At 33.0% G+C, this 23,800-nt stretch overlaps 1 protein-coding gene across 2 annotated transcripts in view; it reads left to right on the top strand.

Annotated features, from left to right (window-relative positions):
* Window positions 1-22,934, top strand: part of VPS33B (Vacuolar protein sorting-associated protein 33B) — a 28,822-nt gene extending 5,888 nt beyond the window's left edge. The window contains exons 5-12 of one of the 2 annotated variants that reach the window (XM_051211864.1): window positions 2,779-3,018; window positions 4,729-4,990; window positions 6,521-6,598; window positions 8,522-8,607; window positions 10,731-11,260; window positions 17,030-17,380; window positions 19,251-19,525; window positions 21,919-22,934. In XM_051211864.1, coding sequence (XP_051071975.1) covers window positions 2,779-3,018; window positions 4,729-4,990; window positions 6,521-6,598; window positions 8,522-8,607; window positions 10,731-11,260; window positions 17,030-17,380; window positions 19,251-19,525; window positions 21,919-22,226 — 2,130 coding nt within the window. In that variant the 3' untranslated portion in view covers window positions 22,227-22,934. Of the gene's footprint in view, window positions 1-2,778; window positions 6,599-8,521; window positions 8,608-10,730; window positions 11,261-17,029; window positions 17,381-19,250; window positions 21,661-21,918 lie in introns of those variants that run through there. The other variant, XM_051211865.1, reaches the window with a different exon arrangement.
* The last annotated feature ends 866 nt before the right edge of the window (window positions 22,935-23,800 follow it).

Genomic DNA, 23,800 nt, shown 5'->3' with positions numbered 1-23,800 from the left:
TCCTTGTGTATGTGGGGCATTTTCTTCATCATCGGAGTATAGCAGAAGCTCCCCTGAAGCTAGTCGTTGTTGTCCAACTTGTGTCCAATGTGTTTCACTGATTCCAAGCACCTCTAGGTTGTATCTCCTCATTTCTGCAGCAATTTGGAAGACTCTCCCAGTGTCCCACATTGTACGAACATTCCATGTACCTAAATAAATGGTTGCTCTGGCTGTCAGAAGGGGCGTCGGCCGCATGAATTCCGAAGGAATTCGGCTTTCATCATGAGGCGTCATAGTTCTTCTAAAAGAAGACCTTCTGACTCCCAGGGCAGAGTTTAGAAGGTTTGAATAATTTTTTTCTGGTTAGCGTTTTTTTAGCGAGTTAGTTTTCTACGGGATGGGGACGCTAACCTCATGCCCAACCCTCCTCCTTTCTCCGGGCTTGGGACCGGCAGTAGCCCTCGGAGGGACTCCAGGCGGAGTTAGGTATAATCGTTAATTTTATATAATTAGACTTCAGTTTCATACACTTCATCATGATTGATAGCTGATTATCAATTTAAGTCTGCTTATCCATTAAACTGGTAGTTTCATATTTGACAGTCACGTAGATATCTACTACTGGATGAGAGTTTTAACTAAGTTATCAAAACTTAACAGTGGATAAAAGTTTCAGCTTTCAGCCACAAAGTCGCAAGTTTAAACCCTATTCCACCTACTTCGGTTTGGGCAGCTGAGTAGTATCATCACCCTTCATACTTCGTGTGGCTAATACCCAAATACCTTAAGAATGAGTTATTAACCATATTATTCATTCCTCGTGTAAGGAATTATCGGGGTGAAAATCATATTCCAAAGAGTTGAACGAAACATTAAACTGAGACTGATCGCTAAATAAAAAAATAAATTGAACAATTGGGAGACATCACTACTATCCGCACAGAAGATGAATTAATGGCATGTTTTGGTGTATGCTCTTTGCTCACCAACGTTCCTATTAAAAAAGCTCTAGATATTGTACATAATCTCTTAGATTCTGACACAGCTTAACGATGTCCATTAGGTCCCTCAGATAATATTAAAGTGCTGGATCTATGTTTACATTCAACTGTTTTCAATTTTGGATGAGATCTGTACGGACAAACAAAGGGTATAGCTTTGGGATCACCCGTTTCTCCAATTGTTTCTAACTTATCCATGCATTCATTGAAAACAAATGCAACCTCAATGTGCCCCATTCCACTAAAAGTCTGGTTGAGATACGTGGATGACACTTTTATCATTATAAAATGAGATTGTTTAAAAGAAATGTTTAGGCAAGTCAACAGCGTTTCTGACAAAATCAAATTCATAAGGAGTTGGAATCTTTTGAACGCAAATAACCTTCTCTAGACTGTTTGGTTGAAAGAAAAAATAACGATTGTTTAAAAATTAGTGTATTCCGATAGCCAACATATTCAGGGATATTTTTAGGTTATAAGTCAGCAAATCCTACACATATGGGCAAATCCAAACAGTATTAATAGGAGAGATGGAATAAAATTAGCTGTACCATGGTAACTAATAATTAATGAGTAAACCTGAACTCCTTATTCCATTTTATCTATCTTATCATCTGAATAACAGCAATTACATTCAACGCTTCTAATCAGTTGTCTTATTTGAATATGTTAAACAATTAACTGGAACAATGATAATAACACAAACATTCATTTACAAATACATTCTTCCTCTTTAATTCATCCCTTTATTCTGTTTATTTATCTTCATTTTATACATGCTATGACATATTTGATTCATATCATATATAAGACTTGTATATTTTCACCGATCAAAGGCAATATATAGTGAATAAAATTTCTTCTCACACTACTTACAAATACATAAATCTGTTATCCTAACACACTTCGTTTCATATCACATGTCTCTTACACATTGAAGAGAATGCCAACTTTAGACATTGGTAACGTTGTTTGGATGACCTGCTTCGGTCTGGGCACCCGGGCAGTATCCCAGCCCTCACACAAATCGAATGATTTACGTGGCGCATATGTATTTGGTGCCTCCTTGTACCAATGTTTATGTGTTTAAATAAATGAATAAATAAATTCAGTAGACAGTTAACCAGAGAACCATGTATTTATTTATATTCGATAATTCTGATATTTGATTATATTTGCTTGAAAAAGCTTGAACTAGATTGCCGGGCGAAACGTTGTATTTGCTTCAAATTTATTTGCTGAGATTTTACAAGTACGTTATTGCTCTCTAATGGAAGAAAATGAGTTATTAAAAAAGAAAAAAAACCTAATCGAGTACCAAACATGCAATAAACTTATACACAGCAAATCAAATCTACCTCGCACGTTTGATCAAGGAAAAAGTATTTACTTCCCTTGTTATTTCCGTTTTATCATGTTTTGCTCCCGATGTATCAACTAAATGTATGCTACTAACGATAAGGAAACAAAATGAAGTAATCATGTATGGCGTTTACATGGTTCACATGCTCTAGGTGCTTTAAACTATCCACTAGCAACCAATCTCAATAAAATTAATATGCTATTTAATATTATTTAATGCTCGTAAATGTTAGGTGATTATTACTAAGAAAATATAGTCTACTAAATGAATGTCTATGTGTAGTCACATTATAATTTAAGTAAACTCTTAGTCTAAACTTCGAGTTTAATTCTAACCTAAAGTTGGTGGAAATTAAGCATACGATACTACCATTCCATATATTCTAATTTAAATATCCCGTTTTGATTTTAACAAACTTTTTTCATTTTTTAGACTGTAGCAGTGACCTATCTTTTGGAATCTCGAGGTTTTCTTGGTCGACATTTATGTACCACAAGTTTATCACTCAGTTGGATTCAATTAGATACAGATTTGTTAACATTGAATTTGCCGACGCTATTTTCAGACTACTATTTATACAAAGATTATTGTTGGCCTCATTATATGGGCATGGAGTTGGGACGTTTGCTTAAATTAACGAGTGAAAGTGATTTAGCTCCCATGGGTTGTCGAGTAAGTCTATAATATTATTTACAAAAACATTGATGATAGATTACTCCTAGGTAAAATAAAAAAACTTGTCATCGTAGTGTTTTAGCTATAATAAGCATTTATATAATATGATTGTACAAACGGACCTTTTAAGCAGCTCACAAACAAATTAATTGTGCAAAACCAGAGACTAGTATGCTTGTATGATTTTTATGTTAGTCTATTGATGCCGCTTTTGTGATTAAACTTATTTGTCATTTCATCAGATCGTCATGCTTTGTTTTATTAACGTTGTCTGTATTTCTAATGGTTTTTGACTTTTTCGGGGCTTCTTTTGTTATTTCATATGATATAATGTTACACTATGGCTTAATTAACTCTTTTGGAGATATTATTGTCCATAGTCGTTTCAAAGCAATCACACAATTTTTAGACTTAGTTTTTATCATCTCATTTTTTAATTCCCTGTTTGACTGGTGTAATGTGGTTTTTCAGATTCCTGAAAATAAGTAGTGCATCATCCTAATAGGATTCTTTAGTTGTTAACTACATAAACAATGATTTAGTAGTCGAATTATTTTTGAATTTATCTACATTACTTTCTAAATTTTGTTTCATCTCACCCTTCTACATCATAAAGTGTCTATGAACATTATTGTAACCGAAATTTTGTTTCGATTACTGATTTTAAAAGTTTATCATTTTATCACTCTTATTTCAGTAATATTGAATTCATATCTGGTAGAATATTCACTTCTGACATTTAAATGTGTAGGTAGAATTTTTCACTCTGCTAAGTTTTGGTTTAAGTTAACACGTAAATTTTATCAATATATTATAAATCACAGCTTTTTGAAGATTAAAAATTGAGTTTTTATTGTAAATTTATAACGTAATGTATTTGTAAAACCCTTTTAATAAGTAACTAGACTATTAGTGATAGCCTAGGTTAAAATGAGCTTTATTGTTGATCCACAGTTATAGGTCATAGGTAGGAGAGCATGACTTAAAATATGTCGCAGTAGTGTCAATGTACTTCCTTTCCTTACTCTAAGTAGTAAACATCTGATTACTACATATCCTCGATTCTATATCATAAATTGATTCCATTCTTGTAATCCTTTGTAGAGGCTAGTATCCTCTATATCTGACTCTAATAAATAGTAACCCGTTAGCTGAGTATTTAATGCAGGCTAAATCTCCTAGTAGAATTATGGATTTACTCGAGATTATTCAAAAGCCCGAACATCAATTATAGAGATAGTTTGTTGTTAAGGATTGGTAAAATTCGCAAGTGTACACGAAGCAAGCACACAGGGAAAACAAGAGTGTATGTATGTGAGTGTGAGTGTTAAAAACCCATATATATTTCTATGTGTTAATCAAGTATGGATAAATTATTGATTGTCTGTGTATTACAACCAATGAGAGAATAGATTAAAAATTGACATGTGGTCAATCAGACTCACATAAAATTACATGGTGGATCAAGTGTCTAACTTACAATTAACAGATAGATAATACAGTAGTGGAATAGGCTTACTACACCCTTACCATCGTCAAGTCACTGTTCCCTCTTGTTTTCAACTAAACATTTATCATAGCATGCTCAATTTATTCGAAATTATCAAATCAAACCTTGGTAATGATACATATTTATCATAGCAGTTGTTCAACAGTAAATGTAGACATGTTTTATTAATCTTAGTGCTTGTCTTCACTAACCACTAGATTCATGCTTTCGGAGAGGCATCCCATGTGGTTGCTGCTGGTATTCGTTTATACTGTATTCAGTCAGGCCTGGTCAGTTTGGATAGGAAGGTTTCAACTGTTAATGGTACCCAGTCAAATTATCGAAGTAATGTATCTGTTTCTGATGAAAGTGTCTTAACTCCTACCAGCTCATTAAAAATTCTGGGCTCACAATCATCATCTACGTCATTGTCAACTACTTTTGCACGTCCACCACCTTTGGTTCTTGTATTCAGTCGTGGTTAGTTCTCATACATTCCCTTTTGTGATTCTTTTAAAAATAATACGGAAAATTAATCATTATTTACACTGCCATAGAGTCTAATCAGTGTGAACCTTTTTTTGAAATAAATTACTAAACGGTGTTTTAAAGCCAGTATTCAAACAGTATGTATAATGGGTGTTCTTTTTCTCTTTCAAGAAGACGATGATCTGATTGACAGGAAATACCATGAGGATACGATTACTTACAACTTTAAAGGATTCTACCCATTGCTAATTGTTTTTTACAATAGCGACATCTCATGATAGCTAAATCAAAACAACACTGATTCATAAGGTTACTGACTACTATCCTGAATTCTATGACTTGAGTTCTCAATTGAGATCATAGTGATGTTAAGAATCAGTAGTATGAAAATATGATTTTTTGCTTTTATTTCCTGAAGCCGTATTGCATTTTGTCTGTGCTCCTTATTTACTCATTTCATCGTTATTCTTGTTCTCTGTATTTTTTTACTGTTGAAAAGTTTCAGTGTCTTTGCTTTTTGGTTTGTAGTGGTTTTACAGATTATGTCATTTCATAATATAAAAACTTTGAGGTTTACGAATGCCTAATAAGCTCTCCCAGCTAAAACTAATGGTTTCATAAAATACAACTTGCTTTAGACTTGGAACGGTTGTTTTCATTGTAAACAATAGAGACAAAATTATACTTTAAAAATAAATTTCTATCAAAACGACTGAAAAAGTAATAGTAAGTAAATAAATGCAACCTAACCAGCTCATGCTTTAAGGCCTTGAGCTTGATTTTTCAGTACTATAATACTAACCATGTAATTTTGATTCAAGGTAATGGCTGGTATTCTCATCTGCAGCTTCCATTCCGTCATGTGTAAGTTTAGCCATTTTATCAATATGTATCACAACATTTTTTAGTGTTTGCAATAATACTATATCCTAATATCCAACACTTCAAGCCTTAGTATTATCCATCTGATTGGTAGTAGGTATTAGTTTCTATTCTAGTTTGAAATCTCACTTTTTTAGCGGATTAAATCGAAAAGTGAATGGGGTGATGGTTTGAACTATTGCGTTGGAGTTTGGAAGCTTTAGTCGATGAACTGCTGCTTTGCTACTGAAAATCTATATGAGTTATATTGTAAATCATGGGAGTTGTCTTCACAATTTGGCGCAAAATTCAGTGGATTATTGAATATTAACTTTTGTACATTAACGATGTTATTGGTAAAACATGTTTGATTGTTACTATGGGACATAACTTTTTTGCTTTTTTCAATAATCAGTGAAAAAATAGGTTATAAAGGGATCACATCATTATTATACTAAACACACTTTTAAGAATTGAATAAAATAAATTTAACCTCAGTTTTCTTCAAATAATCTGACATTGAGAATATATATTGCCATTTACGTAGTGTAAAATATTATTACTCTATTCTTCTGATAGTTCAATCCACAGTTCATGCACAAATCTTTCTTGTTACGAAGATTAACTGATTGTAGATTTTATTTCTATTTGATCCCACAGATCTGGATTACGTAACTCCCCTTTTGGTTCCAATGACATTTGAAGCTCTGATTCACGAAGTTGTTGGGATAGAATTAGGTATATTAACGTGCAGTTTTTATTTTTGCTTACTACTTATTTAAATATTTCTTCTTCACTATTAGGTTTCACCATTTGAAATATCTAATCTTTTATCATAGAACCTTTACAGTTTAACTATGATGTGCACAGCTGTACGTTGTATTCTTGTGTACGTATTTATAACTGCAGCTTACAAAATATTTAGCTTGGCTCGACTATCCCATCGGGATTGTTACCCATGTTTCCAAAAAGAATGTCGCTCGAAATATTCCCAGATTATTGAATCTTAGCTTATTTCGTAGTAAACCTATCCAAATTTCCTAGTTAAATATGCTTTGTTCACTCATCAGTGGGATTCATTTGTTATTTGAACATATTGTTGATCATAAACATTTTCAGTTTTCTATTTGTTTACGTAAGTTGGTGCCTTAAATTTCTTATTCAATACTTTGGATTCCCTTATGGCCGAACGTTCCAATTTTTAAAGACAACCTGAAGAATAATAGGTGTTAATTATTTTATCCATTATGGTCAGAACGTGAAGTATTTTGCAGTTGTTTGCTCTGCTCCCATGTATTACTGCTATCACTTATCAATCTTTGTTGATTCTTATGGATTATTCTATATCCTTGTGCATTCGCTGTTTGTGCTAGCACGAGAAATCGTAGTGAAATGTTGTTGTTTCATTAGTTTAGCTGCATTTATATTGATAAAACTAGGGCTTTTATAACCTTCCAAACTTACTTGTTTAGTTTTTGGTTTGAACTAAACATCAAGTTATCATATTTGAATTCAAATACCTTCACTCCTCACCTTCATTCGACTTTGATATAGCCTAGCCAAACGTACCTAATAATAATTTTCGTAATAGTTCACTTTTTCCCCTGTTAGAAAAATAAATGTGATGTGAAATTTTTGATAGTTATCCATTCGGATGTTTTCCTTCTAGCTTGTTTGTATATTAATTAATCAGGTTATCCTGAACTATTGCCATATCTCAAAAAAACTAATAGGATTCCTTGGTCATACTTATTGCTTCCATTGGTTTCCTTTTCTATTTAAACTTTAAATATTGATTTTATACCTGTTGATCTTCTAATCAACCTGAACTGTTAATGCATCACAGTTAGTTAATGTTCTATGATGTTTTATTCTCCTGGATGCGTTATGTACTTGTATCATTAATTTTATAAAGATAACAACTGGAATTTTACTTATATAATCCAAATAAACTAAAGAGAGTTAACTCTTGTCCCAAACTTGTCAATAAATGGAAAATTAGTACATTATTTGGTGTTCTGTCTATTAAGGCGGATTAAGTTGAAGTTGTTAATTCACACAATTTTTGCCTCATTCGGTAAATCATTACCACAAATAATACTTATTTGTTTGATATCTATGGATACGTTTTAATCCACAAGAATGATACGCTGTATTATGGAATCCCACTTTCAACCTGTTCATTAAAGTGGCCTTTAATACTAAGTTCTTAAAATAGTCTTAAGCAAACCTCATGGGTTTGATTTATATGCATAAAAAATAGAATTAATAAAGCTCTGTAAAGGTACTGTGATCTGTATGGCTAACTAGTAATACTGACGAATTGTTGTCTATTTAAATTTTATGAGTGTAGGAATATTCTTATTAGTGGATTTCGACTCACTGGCTCATTAGTAATATGCTAGTCACATGATTGGTTTCGCATCTCATAATCCATTGATAATAAAAGTGTTTAGTTCGAACGAAGTAAGGGTTAATTCTCCATAGTAGACAACAAATAATTCTAAATATTCTATATAGTTCTTTAACACACTGAGACCGCTTTTTAACTACTATTATTTCCTTCGTACCTGAATTCTCATTTTGCTACGTTTTATATCGATTAAAACCTAATCACAGCAATGTTGTGTTTATCTCTGACCTTTTTTATTCGAATTTTAGGTCAAGTTGAATTACCTCCAGAATGTGCTGATGAATCGACCCCACAGAAACAAATTCTTGATAGCACAAAACTACACTACTACAAAGTAATTTTTGTACACAATTTCATTATTATTATATTAAGATTGTGTATTACATGATGTTTATTTGAAATTCGTAATGGAACATTTAATCAACTCTAATAAATGCGGATTTGTGCTAATAAGAAGACTGAGTTGATTTATTTAATGTTCATCACAGTCCTTGACACCTTTTTTATTTGGCATGATAATTGCACTATATCGTGAATTGACTGAATTTCGAAACGGATTCTCGTTGTAATCTAAAGTTGGAATGTTCACCGCCAGATCTAAAGACCATGTAATTTAGATTTCTTTCTAATCTCAGATATACATTACTGTAGACCCATAAACCTAAAATTAAACAGCTATCTGGTTTCGCCAGTTTATGTTGATTCATGATAAAAACTGTTTTGTAATATTCGTGTAGGTTTTTGTGAGGATTTAAAGCTTATGAAAACTAATATACAGCTTTAAACAAGAAAAAATTACTGAAATATAGCGATATCAAAAAACGTTTAGTCTCATTCTGTGATCGTTGAATGACTTTATAATTTATTATTGTAAAGTAAAGAATATGGTCTCTAATCTTAAACTTTTCCATCTCTTACTGATTAAGAGGACCAAAGTATAACCTTGGAAATATTTCCAATACAGCTAACAACAATTCCAAAAAAAGATAATAGAGTATAAGCAAAAAAAGAAGATACATGATTCAATAAAAAAATCCATGAGTATTTTCTTATTAAATGATTGTGTATGGTGTTTTGTTTAGTTTGAAGGTAGTTTTCTTCACAAATTAGTGTTAATGGTAAATCTTTTGAAAAGTATGAAGCACTAGACAACTATTTCGTTCTAGTTCCAGGTTCTTCATTACACATACATTGCAGGACGACCAAGCTGAGGTCCTTTATGTTTTGTATCTGGTTCAATCACATAGGGTCACTGAATCATCAATAGTTCACGATGAAAATGACCTCCAAAATATAGAAAATGTACCGTAAAACCACTTCATTCGCTAATAATGGTGTACTCACTGGTACCTAACGTCAATGTATTTTTTTCAACGTCCTAGAGGGCAACAGTGACTTGTAAAATTAAGAGCATTACAAGTAAAAGAGTAACTCACCAGTGATTGTGTTCAATGTTTAAGTTGTGTGATTTCGTGTATTTCGTCTAATCACTCATAATCTAAGTTCCTAGATAGCAATTTTATTTCATTTTGCTTATTGTTAAAATATGTGTTTCAATGATCCATCCATACCTTAATTTATCAGTATTTCATGAATAATGTAACGATTATCTCTGGGCAGTTAGTTTGCTATATGCTTCCTTATATGTCGTTCCTAGTTTTTAATTTTATGAAGTGTGCTTCTGACAGAACTTCGTGCCTATACATTTATCATTCATGTTCAAACATTGTGTAGTTAAGGATCTATGAAGCTACAAATTTTTACACCTCACATTACCAATTTGAATTATGCTAACAAAAATCGACCTTATTTACTTGTTTGGACTACTTAGTTGTATGTGACGACTGCACTTAGTGTGATACCTTCTTCTCTTATTGCTGTCTGTACTAAGGAAAAAGTTGAGTTTATGAATAATAAGGTATAATTATAGTAATTACCACCTTTCTGTGCATCATTCTGCTGACTAACCCAATTATAATAAAGTATCCGTATAAATAATGTTGTTGACATCAGTTTAGTACACTTTGGATCACTTTAGAATACTTTGTATTTACAAAATACAATTAGCGAGCAACAACTTTGTACAGAAATATCATTTTTCCTACAAGACAGATTTTGTACCAGTAAATAACCACTATATATTATTTATCTACTGGTCCCATATAAATGAAATAAAAATCCTAGTCATTTCATACAAATAAATTTTCCATGCTTAAATCACTTCATACTAATTTATTAAGTTTCGAACGTCTTCACTGAAACTCACTATCTATTTACGTAACATAAAAAAAACAGTTGACTCAAATGACTGACTATAGTTATACTTATATCGCCCCAGTGATATAATTGAATCAGTATGATATATTTGTGTAGACTTTTCTGATAATGATTCTATCTGAGTTAAATGTCGTTAATATTCATCTGAAAATAACTTTTTATTCATTTCGTTTTTTGAAGGATATTAGAGATGTCCATATATCTCGTGTTCATTCATTACTTCTGGATTGGCGTGGTAAACTTCAAGATTCACGTGGTGATTTAGAAATGCAATTGGTTAGTCAAAAATCTGTTGTTCAGCATAAACAGCATTCTAGTTCAAACTCAATTCAGACTACTAGTACTATTAATAACACCTGTAATTTGCGGAATATTAGTACACGTCTAGGTTCATTTTTAGCTAAAAGACGTGAATTGTCATTTCTGTTAGCATGTTTAGAACAAGTATTATGTGCAATGACAATTAAAGAACGTGTGGAAGATCTACGTACAGCACAAAGTTTATTATTACAATCCGGTAGCGGGGGATCTCTTGCAATTGGTCAAGTTGGAATTCCCTCTATTGATGATGAAAATGATGATGGTGACTCTAATGCTCCTGATCGTAACCGAAAATTTACTCCAGTTTCAATTGGTGGTTCATGTGGTAATTTAGCAGATGTTTTAAATTCCTTCCCTATGCGTTTAGCTATCGAATGGTTGACTACACAGTGAGTTGAAATCTGTAAATTGTTCAAAGTTCTTCGTCAAAAACTTAATTTTACCAACATTTGTTATTACTTTTACAATAGTTTGTATTATTCAGCTAATTTCTTACAGTTCGGTTTTGAAAAGAAATGTTGTTTAGAAATAAACCTACATAGGTCAAAACTAACAGGATACTGAATCTATTTATTGGTGGTGTTCCCAGGGGAATCCAAATGACCTCTGACTTTATCAAATTTGTTCAATAGTTAAGAAAAGGTGTTTAACGTATGATATACACAATGTATGGGGGAATGAACGGTTTAATGGATTATTCCGAAGTTCCATGATAATAAGCTTCACTTAGTGGTTGATTTTTTGTTTGGTATAAATAATTCCGTTGTATCGACCGGTGTTATTCCCTGAATCATATGTTAGATATAAATAGCTATAAATAATAACTCAAGATACTGTGTTGATCATTTATAACTTGAACCATAGTCATGCTAAATCTTCAACGATTTTTGTTAATTTATTGTCTGTAGCTTGTTTGATAAATCATTCCTAATATGTGGATAATAAATGGTTAGATAAGCCTATATGAGTGATTTATCTTGTGTGAATGACAATAACTTTAAACTTCGTTTTGAAACTTGAATTTCACAACCACTTTTTTTTAACTCCAGTTACTCCGAAATTTATTGACATAGATCAAAGAAAATTCTCTTCAGTAAACAATGTATACGCATAAAAGACTTTAGAATTAGGGTAAACATTTAACACACTGAATGAGGCACGGACCAGTAAAAAAATGGCATCTTTAAAGGCAATAGAATGAAAGATTAATCCTAGAGGTAGTTTTGACTGTACGAAAATAGACTCAGATTTGCGAAATAAAAATAGCTAACGACTCGGTAATAGGTGGTCCCATGATGGTTCAACATCCCCAGCAGTGGGGTTGGGGCGAGGTAGAGATTAAACTTATATCTATTTGAGTGCTCATGTTGAGTAGTTCCAGTTGATGCTAACAGCACATCCAGTTTATAATATTGCGATGAAGGGATAAATTGTTTACAATAGTTTCATTCAGTCACCTTTATATATTCAGTCAATCATAATATTTTATTTACTTTGGTCGTTGGAATTCGTTTTTTCTGACTTGAGATAATATCTCAGTTCGAATTAAAGTTTATGAATGACTGTAGTTGGTTCGAAATTAACCCCCAAAGTCCAAGTACACCATAAGCTAACCATACCGAGTTATGTACAGCCTTTATAAATCAACTGCATACTAAATCATTCCAACTGTAATGAAAATTAAAGTTCAGGTTCAGTAATCGGACCCGTATCGTTCAAAAAAATATTATCGTTACCTTTCCACTACATCGTATATGTTGATTTTGAATTAGTTCATATAAATCTTTTGACTTTGAGCTACGTTTTTCGTGTGTCCAAGTCGAAATACATGGAGCGTGATACGATTGTTGGAAGTTTAATGCATATGGACACTAAAGCACTGTTTTTATAACTAATGTAAATAGTGTATTCCTTCAACGTATTTTGTAATCTAAGCTTATTTCTACTTTCAAGACATATATATAGTTACTGTTTCACTAGTACCTACCCTTTTTCGCAATTCGATTGGTTAAGTCTCGTGGATAGTGCCTCTTTTTATTGGGTGGTTTGAGTTGTATTAACAGTCGGCTCATCTATTTGGAAAAATCAATTCTCAAAGTATCTAACAGTGATTAGTAATCAGTTAAGACAATGGTATTTAACATCTATGTTACTGGGCTAACTATTCAATAATGAAAATGTTAACTATCAACGATGTATGCTTATTATCAAAGTAATAGAACATATAATGAAAGTAATCGTAGAGACTCACGTAGTGATACTAAATAGCAGAATAGTGTGTTGTAATGCCACTGAAAATGGATTGTGGATATAGACATCGTTTTTGTTATAACTTGTGATCTGCGTGCCCTGTATATTGGATAACGCAACGATACCGCCAATCAGAGAACAGCGAATTATCGATCGAACCAGTGACGCACAAAACACGTACGAGCAGCCTAAAGTCCTGATTGGTCTCGATTCCGTGTCTAGCCCAGCCAGTTGAGTCCAGAACACCAAACCTCAGCCTCTGCAATATGAATCATTTATTTCAAACATACTCTGTTTATATACCAATCAAACCGACCACAACGTACCATAAAATAGAAAATAACATTTGTACAATATTTGGCCAAAAGTGGCTGTGAATGAGGGAGATAGTAATCAATAGATAGGTCATAACTCAAGAATGGTAAATCCTATAATAATAGTTCATAGGTCAAAATAAAACTCATAATGAGAGGGACATGAATATGAACAGTTTAGTTACATGACAATTATACGATAAAAATATACTCATAGTATTGGTCCATAAATCGATCCCAAGAATTATCATTCATTATTCTTATCGGGATATAACACCTCCCCTTTTTGAAGATCCGGATTTTAAACTTGTCGGGTTTATCCTCCCCCACGAAGCAGTGTTGGATCCTCATATTCCCAAGCTACAATTAATCTGACTTTATTTGAAACACAGTTGTCACATTCAACAGAGAATTTACTAAAAGTGATTAAATGGTGAGGATCAACGACGCTTGATATGAGGTCATGAAAGTTTGATTCTTCTGAAACATTGTCATCGAATTTCTTGAAAATCTCATTAGTAGATAGTCGATCACTAGAATAATCAGTATCTATCAACATTTTATTAGGTTCTTGACCGTCGTTTGGTGCATCCGACAAATATTCCTCATTTTTGTAAGAAATTTGATCAAAAGTATGTGAGTCATTAAGATAACTCATATCTGGTAAAACAACTAGAGGACCCCAATAAGCAGATTCGTCAGAAACTTTTGTTCTGGAATGATGAGCTCCGTTTGATGCAACTGTCTTCATTATGCTGCTTGATTCATTTTCGGTCTCTTTGTGGGCGGGTACTGCAATAATTTCATGAGCATTTAGCAAGACGTCGACTTTCTGTGAGCTGGACAAGTCAGTGTTTGTACATGGTGTTTCTGGGGCAATGGGATTTGAATCCATGACATGGCATGTCTCTGAAATGGACATTTCTGGATCACTGGGCGGATCATGAATGACTGCTTCGCTTACATTACTGCTTGTCAAGGATTCATAGAGGCTTTTATCGACACATTCATACGTTCTACAGTCATTTTCCAGCTCGGTATGCAAATCAGAAATTAGTTTATCAGCTTCTGTTACATCTCCAAAACATGGATGATTTAGCAGCCATGTGCGTAAATTGTCCAAAATATTCAACTGGCTATTTTTGAAACGCTGCCGTTGTCGCTCAAATATCAACTGTAATTAATCGGGAGAGATAGCCATTTTCTGAATCAGCACGATAATGAGATATACTGTATGATGAATTAACAACCAATGTCTTCTAGGGACACCGATGACAAACCTAGATGCTGATTGCTCGAAATAACTAGACTGAATTTCGTTCAATTACAGGCTGACTTTGAAAATGAGGGTTCAGGATTTTTTTTCTACCCCGTCGCCAATTGTTATATCTTGTGCGGCTCTCTGATTGGCGGTATCGTTGCGTTATCCAATATACAGGGCACGCAGATCACAGGTTATAACAGTTTTCCTGTCCAAAGAGTGCGTTGGATTCATCACGTTTCATAGTTTTACTCTATTCAAAAACGACTATTTTAATTACGTCAGCGGTCTTCGCGTAATAGACGAAATGACTGAATGTGGTGCATTTCGAACATCTAATAATCTTATTATTTGACAAACTTCTGCATGCATTTCAGTAACTGATATGCTTTCGCATTGATACGGCTTCTTATTTCCAATAATTTTGGACTTCTTTGGAACACGACTTTTCTAGACGCTCGAAATATCTCACGTGAGATATTCCATGAGTAAGTTGTTAGTTAAACACAGTAAACGTACCCGCCAAAGAACATTGCGTATTATATGTATTCGAAAATGCATGATGTGTTTTTAGAAAGTTCGTAGATAACGCATTGTCTATGGTAGTACTGTCGTCAATACTAAAAGATTCCACAAGTATTCTTACCAAAACACTGTCTCGAAAGAAGATTGAGAACTTTCTAATCAGCTCAAAAATTTCTGTGGCCAGAAATTTAAATGCTACTGGCATTTCCTTCATGGAGGCATCTAATGCCGTCATCTCGTAAAGAGACATCCTTCTTTTTGCACTTGTACGTGCCAACAATACCTACGACATCGGAAAATCAATGAGTTACATTTTTTGATCTACTGTTGAAAAGAAGTAGCATTCCAGACAACCGTCCACTTGACAATACACCTCCAAGCTCAATGATATGTGTAGTTAACGTCTCAAAATCACCTATTTAATAGAGACAATCAAGTTTAAACTGACCTGAAAGTTCCGATCGCTCAGATGAACGTTACCTCGAAATAAACTCTCGTGTAGCTTGAAAAGTTGTTGGTCTCTGAGGGTGACGCTTTCTTTCACGTACATATTTTATATAAAAATCACTCAAATTTCCATGACTGTCTTGTATTATGAAATTTCAGGAAGTCACTTTTTCATAAACTCTCAGGAGTTCCGCTTCCATCTAAAATCCTACACCAACGAATATCTCTGTTCATATTCATCCTCGTAAGCAAATTTAATGTAGGACGAAAGTGTATTGATCAGTTTAGAAAAAGTTCGTAGGAAAGTTTTTAATGACAACAAAAGTATCATCCATATATCTGAGCCAATTTTGTGATTTAATGTCATTGGCGAAGATATCTGATTCCATATGTGACGTAAACAAGTTAGCTACAATCGTGGACACGGGGGGACCTCATTGCCACCCCGTTTGTTTACTTTTATAATGTCCCATAGAATGTAAATAAGGTCGAATTTAAGTACGGTTGTAGGGATTTCATGGTTAGACTTATGCTTAAAGGACATCTGGCAGATAAATTATTAACATTCTCTGGTAAACCGCTAATAAAGTTTAGTCATATATCAATAGGAGTTCTCATGTATTAGAATGCAAAACCATAGCTTACCATGGTTTCATTTTTTCGATAATTGATTCCGATATTCCTGACTTAAAATCATAGGAATCTTTAATTACATTATGTAAGTTGTATTAAAGTGGCTTTAATATGCTGCTCAGATATTTAGATAATACACAGCCGTGCTTGTAAAGTCCACTATAGGTTTTAGTAGGATGTCTGATTTATGAATTTTGGGTAAAATACAGAAATGTGATGTAGTGTATAGTTTGGGATATAAAAGGAACCATAAAAAGTTGTCGATGACTGACTTTAGTTCTTTCAAAAGTTGACTTGTCTCTGATTTGACTTTACTTTCAGCCGTCTGAAGATTTTTCGGATCAATCTTTTGTGTATTTTAACCAACCGATTATTATCCTTTACACAATCTTCAATTATCCCAACCACTCCATAGAAGCAAATCAGCAAGTGTACAATATAACCTCGATTAATATATTTTTCTCTTTATCAATTTTTCGTATCATAATAATATACTTAATTATCTTAAATCACTTCTGAAGTTTTCACTCTTAGGCTTAGATGCGATTCGCATTATTCTTTATAGTCATCCATTGCGAATGCACTTTTTTGTTTATTTTCTAATGTCATCTACTTCTAGACTCAGTTGATCTGCCTTATAAGATTGTTTCTAATTATCTAATGTTCACAATATCAATATATATATCCCTTTGCTTCAGGCTTACTGATTTTTATGTGACATTTTTTAGCCATGGTGATCATCTAATTGATGGGCTCCGTCTGGTTGCATTGAATTGTGTTTTACATGATGGCTTAGGTGATGAATTATACGAGGTAATGAGTCGCGCCATAATACATGCTGCTGGTCAAATCACCTTCCCTATGCTTGAAGCGTTATCCTCACTTGGGTTATTATATCCCCGTTCTAAACTCCCGGCAATATCATCTGCAAAAACATCTGTTACAAACAATCATCCAACTGACCCACAATCAAGCATGTCTGTGGCGCAAACAAATAACCTAACAAAAAAGTCCAGTCATGCACTAACTCATACTGTTGCCAAGCTAAAATTAACACAACGACAAAAATCTCGTTACAAGTAAGATTTTTTAAATTTCAATGCTCTAAATGGGTTGGATTGGTTCAATATTTGCCGTATCTGATGAATAAGTAGTAATATGATATTGTTATTCATCTGTCCTCACTCAGAAAACAAATGATGAGTCATGACAACTTTAGAGGGATCAGTCACTATTCGGACATTCCCCTCACACTCTTCAACTTCTGTTAATTAGCAGTGTATCGTTTCCATCACCCAGTGTCCTCAGTGAGTATCTCTGGCTTAGTTGAACCAAAAGGTTATCTCATTAAGCATTTGCGTGTAGGGAAGGGAACAAACGCTTTTCGTATTCAGTTGTTCATCATTTTGTATTGAGCTTAGAACCGTAAATGGTTCCTAATTGACTTTCATCCTAGTAAATCTAATAATAAGTTGACTAAACTAAAGATTTTTAATGTTATCCTATCTCAATGTGACATTAAAAGCTAAATAACAACATCAAATTTAAGTATAGAACAGTTCTGATATTCTAATCTGAGTTTTGTCCAAATTGTTCAGTTTTAAAATACTTCAAACCATAGACCAATTTCGGTTAAATAGCAATCTTGACTGACCTTCCTTTCTAACAAGTCAGTCATAGTACAGATGTATTTATTTTTTATTGCACTTACCATAGTTTACATACTATTTACATTTTCTGCTTTCTCATGTTCTCATTTTAACTTATTCAAGTTTTAATTTTTTTTTCTGTCTGTTGAAAATAGATCAGGTTACCCGGTTTTTAGTTATTACATCCTAGTTCTTTGTCTGAAGAATAGTGTTAATGACATTTTCCTAGTTCATTTCTGCTGTACCATTTGTTGTCACCTACTTGGTTGTTATCACTTTTAATTTACAATTTTTGTTGTGCCCCAGGGTGATTGATTGTTACTGTAAAAATAGAGTTGTTCCTGTTCAATTTTTGACTTCTGTGCGGAATATATCTGGTAAATCTTGTCTTCTCTATCTCTATTAGCGTACGGATTACTAACTTTGAGGTGTTGTTATTTGACAGACCACCGGTCTGTACCTATATTTTTCGTCGTATCAGAAAGATCTTCAATCGTTCGTAAGCAATAGCATTTACCGTAGGGCAATCGGAAACACCAATACTGTAATCGTTTTTATAAAGACTAAATACTCAGTCTTTTTGTGTTGTTTAGATGTACATCACCTTTACAACAAAATCTAAATAAACTTGTAAGATGACTTTGCTGTAGCTAATTATTATGGTGTCCCACTTCTGTGGAAGCATACAAGCCTTCACATGGAAATTATCAACTGAAATATTTTGATGAAGATTGTGAAGAGCTTGCAACAGAATAAACCATTGTTTTCTCTTGTGATCCTATCACTAGGACACTAGATAATATGGTATAATACTGATCAAGGGACTAGACCAACAATTAAACTAATTAGTTCAGAGAACTCAGCAACTCCATCGGTTTCAGTATTTTACGAGATGCGTGACTCAGAAATTCAATATCCAACCAACTATTGAGAACCACATTAAAGTAGACAATAGTTTATTAACACAATTTACAAGTAACCAACACAGTGAAACCCGTGTAGAAATCAACCTTATGATGTATAAAAATGATCTTTGTGTTTATTACAGCCGGATATATGTCTTCACTTAGTAACCAATCACAACTTAGTCTCACTTGATACATAAGATTTTTTTCTTCTGAATTTACTACTGTTTATGCAACTAAATTACGTAACTAATTTTGGCTATACGATGAAATTTTTGCAAATCTTCCTATCTAATTAGTAAACCAAGGTATTATTGCCCTTTTTAATAAATTAGTCTACGGTACATTCATAATTTAATCAAATAAATATTTTTTAATACTTTTTTTCCTCTCAGTTATCTACATCATTTGTTACAGTTGAGCAATTGGAATCAGGCCAATCGACATGTTGATCGTACGGTTATTTCACCTACATATGTTTATTCTGGTCAGCATTGTCCCTTAGTTGTTCGGCTTTTAGAGTCTGTTTGGTCAGCTGGTCTTCTAGATTCTAAATTTCAATCTGTTAAATCAAACTCTTCTTCTGCTGAGCAAAATCATTCAGACTTTGAACTAATTGCCCAGCCACAATTAATCGAAGCACTTAAACGAATGGGTCTTCCATCTGAAGGTATGTTTCTCCTTATAGTGTCAATTACAAAGAGGAAGTTCCTTGATATTTTGTAAGCCTTATATTCTTAACTAATTAGATTAGAAATCAATATTTTAAAACTGTCAAGTGATAACTAAAATAAAAACAAACTTTCTACATCAACCTTTGATTTGTACTGTTATGGCAGTTTGAATAATTTAATTGAAACACTTTATTTTGCGGTTAGGGCAATCAAAATAAATTTTACAATTATTTTTCATTGTTATTTTCGGTTTGGGCGCCCGGGTAGTGTAACAGTCCTCACAAAAATATATGATAACTGTGTGACCCATATGCATTTGGTGCCCTCTTGTACCAATGTTTATGTAATATGTATGTTGAGAGTTTTATTTTTACTAAACAATAAATCTTCACAGTCATAGGTTAGACGATGTCATTTCACATTTCTGCTAGTCAGTAGCACAAGATTTATGAAGTGACAATTGCATTAGTCAGTAATTCATGTATCATCATCAGTACAAATCCATTCTTACTATATCATTGTATTGAATCAGATCAATAAAGCAAATTGAATTTGTATGAAACATTTTTTGCCTTGCGTTTATAAACAGTTCTATTGCCTATTACTATCAACTAGAAAACTCTGTATAGAGATATACAATATCATGTATATCACACTAAAATTCTTTCATCAGTTCAATCAGTTAGCTTCTATTGGTTTTATATTTAACTATTTATGGCTAACGATAGCTTGACATAAATATAAAGTTAGTATTATTATTCTATGCTAACCATTGCTTTTTACTCTCCCCCTCTCCACACAGAAAGACTAATTTGTATCCCATTGTCTTTAGTAGTATAGGACTCCTCAGCAGTACGCACCCACGATCCCGCACGCAGGACTCGGACCCAGAACATCGGTTTCTTGAACGAACATTTCACCTCTAGACCACTGAGCTGGCATCCATTGGTGTTATTGTCTAACTTCAATCAATCCATGATCTTGCATAACCCTTCATCCCTTGTTTGAGATGGATAACTGTCTCACACCCGATACAGATTGGACTTCAGTGGTCACGGTTTCTCTCTAGAATTCCAGGAAATCCATCTTGAAGCTAGTCACTTTTGAGAAGAAGATTATTATTAGTACGGGTATTTATGGAAATCGTAGTATTTTTACGGCTTAATTCACTAGTCGATAATGGGTTGTGCAAGATCATGAATCGATAGAAGTTAGATATTAACACCGTTAGATGTGATCTCAGCGATCTAAAGGTAAAGTGTACGCCCACGAAACCGAAGGTCCTGGGTTCATATCCTGTGTACAGAATTGCAGTTGCTCACTAGGACAATACGGTCGTCCAATGCTTCCAGGTTTCCAGTGGTGATCTAACTTGACTCGTAACTTCATCTGTGAAAAAACAAAGAATATTTTAATCATTTTTCATCTGTTTACTTATTTTATAAGAAGTTATAATTTTTATGTATTTGAAATGAAATAAAAACAGCATGTAACTGTTTATTAAATCTCTAGTGATTCTTTACTTGATTTGGTTTTATAAGTGAGTATATTGTGAAGTTACTTATAACTTGTTAAAATAGTATACAAGTAGGTTTCTTTTAATTTTCAGTAGTACCTCATTACAAAGTGCTTTCATGAAATATGAAAACCATACATTAAATACGTTATTTGCACATCCTTCTTCAGTTGTCCTTTACATTCTTCATGATTCTTTCAATTCTGTTGTTATTACAATTGCTCTCGTTTTACATTCCTGTTCTCTACAATTCAATCTTCCGCTGCCAGGCATCCCACTTCAGATTGCTGCTACATAGTACTTATATCTGTCAGCATAAGTTGCATACGTCATATTATATATAACTTTTCCCGAAATTTTCACATCATTCTTCTTACGATTTTCTCTATTTCATTTCATAACAAAGGGTTCAACTAGAAATCAAACACCTATTAATCTTTTTAATTCAAAGACTATTTCACAGAGACTAATTCTACTGTATTGAAGTTTTTACTTCACTTACATAATATGATAATCGACTGAAATATCTGTGAAACAACTATTAACGTAAACTTTCACTTCTCATAGTTATTTTAGTTTAGTTGGTTTATTATTATCATTGCAAAAATACTCGTTAAGTGAATACAATTTCTTAAACTGAATTAGTTTACTCATTAATTACCTTCTACAATACGTGATTTTCTAATTCCATGATACATGTATTTTGCACACTAATCATAATAATGGATTTATAATCCCGTTATTTTATATATTATTATTATTCTAATACATAGTCAAACCTTCAACTGTTGAAATATTATTATTTTCTAGAGACCGCAAATAAGTAGATTTTTGTAAATCAAGTTAAAGTATTTTCTCTTTTTATCCCATAAGTTGCTTCAAATCTGGGTCTCGTTAATCTCTGTGATCCAACATTAACAGCTGCAGGATATCAGCATGATATATTTTTTAAGAAGAACCGTCCAAATGCCCCAGCTCCACATCCTTTACCTCTCATAAGCACTGATCAACCTATTGTCGTAGCATTTCCTGGCGGTTGTACATATGGTGAAGTTGCAGCTCTTAGATTTGTTGCTAAACGGAGAAGATGGAATCTGCTTATTGCTACATCGTGTATTCTTACATCACGAGACTTATTACAGCAAGCTGGAAAAGCAGTAATGAATGTGAACTCTCTATAGATTTTAAAATTTCTTGACCGACATTCTTTCAATTGTCTCTTCAAATTTTTGATGTCGGAATCTCCACTCTCAGGTTCTTTATGTTTACCTAAACTTGAACGTTTTCAGTTTTATTGTTATTTGTTCTAATCAAATAAGGAATATATTTTTGTCCTATAGGTTTCTTGTATAAAAACTATTTTTTTTTTTGTTAAATATGCGATTTTGTATAAAACTAACGTTTTTCTACAATAAAAGCTCACTCCTTTCTGTTATCAGTGTTATTCAATGAATGCATTTTTATTATTTCTTTTTACAATATTTCCCATACTATTTTTGTTTGGTTTTTCATAAATAATTTTTGCTTTTTAGTAATTTTCATTCTTTCACTAAATTATATTTTTCTGTAACGCAGTCTTGTTAAATACTCTATTCATTTCATTCAGATAACACCTTTTTTTCGTTAATTTATCAGGTTTAGATTCTATAGCGTATGTGTTAGTAATTGCACATTTAGATGTTCATGACATACTGTTCTTCCTTCAAATGAGTTCCACTAACCCGTCAGATTCTGTAATGATTTAAGTGGAGTTTAGAAATGCCTGATATTTCTCGATTTTAACTTTTAGCTTTACTTTATTAGATATAAATTCATTACAACTGATGTTGAATTGTCATGATAAAAATGCTTGTTGGTCGAAGTCACCATATCATTACAAGAAAATTAAAACAGATTATTTGTAATGTCAACTAATTCAAGGGTTTCTTACTAAGAATATATAAGGACTTGATTTCAAAGTCATTTGATATTCTGAAACCCATTCATATTGATGAATCGTGGGGACGTTTCATACAGCAAATCTTCTCATAACTTACTATGAAATTCACTCAAGATCGACTGAATTTGAACTTTTAATTGTGGATCACGCGTCCCACAATATGTAATAATATGTTTCAGTTGATAACGCATATTTACAGTAATAACACCAGCTTCATCACTAAACACAGACTTAAAGATAGCAACTACATCAATCAGTCAAACTAATTGATTTTCAGTCGACGAAATAGCTGTGCGTTGAGTTAACAGATACTTATGAGTTACCTACATCTGTTACCCCTCGTGAAGGTGTATAGGCTGCCTACCGGCATTCTCCATCGAATTCTGTCTCAGGCAATCCATTCAATAAACACAAAAATATTATACCGTACTAGAAAAGAATGAAGCAAATTGATATCTACTTTTAAAATGTGCGGTGAAGTACACTAACTTTGTCAAAAAGTCATACCAGTTACAAAGATCAAGTATCACATTAGGAACTTCATACATTTTCCCAGTCTATTCACATCACTTATAACTTCAAAAGTCTTGCTTTGTTAATATCTCCAACTTATATTTCATCCAAGTTTGTTTCTGATAGGGTTGTTTGATATGAACTCCCTTTTGTCATGCAACTCATTAATCAAGTACAAGTTTATGTAAAAGATTAAGTTTATTGATGAGCATGATCAACCTACTTTGTTCGACATACAAAGTGAAGAATATTTGACAACATTGAACATCCTGTTTTCGACTGAAGACAATTCATCAATTTTAT

This window comes from Schistosoma haematobium, chromosome ZW (genome assembly GCF_000699445.3).
Source record: "Schistosoma haematobium chromosome ZW, whole genome shotgun sequence".
Classification (NCBI taxonomy): Eukaryota; Metazoa; Platyhelminthes; class Trematoda; order Strigeidida; family Schistosomatidae; genus Schistosoma; species Schistosoma haematobium.
This window is presented reverse-complemented; position numbering and strand designations above follow the sequence as displayed.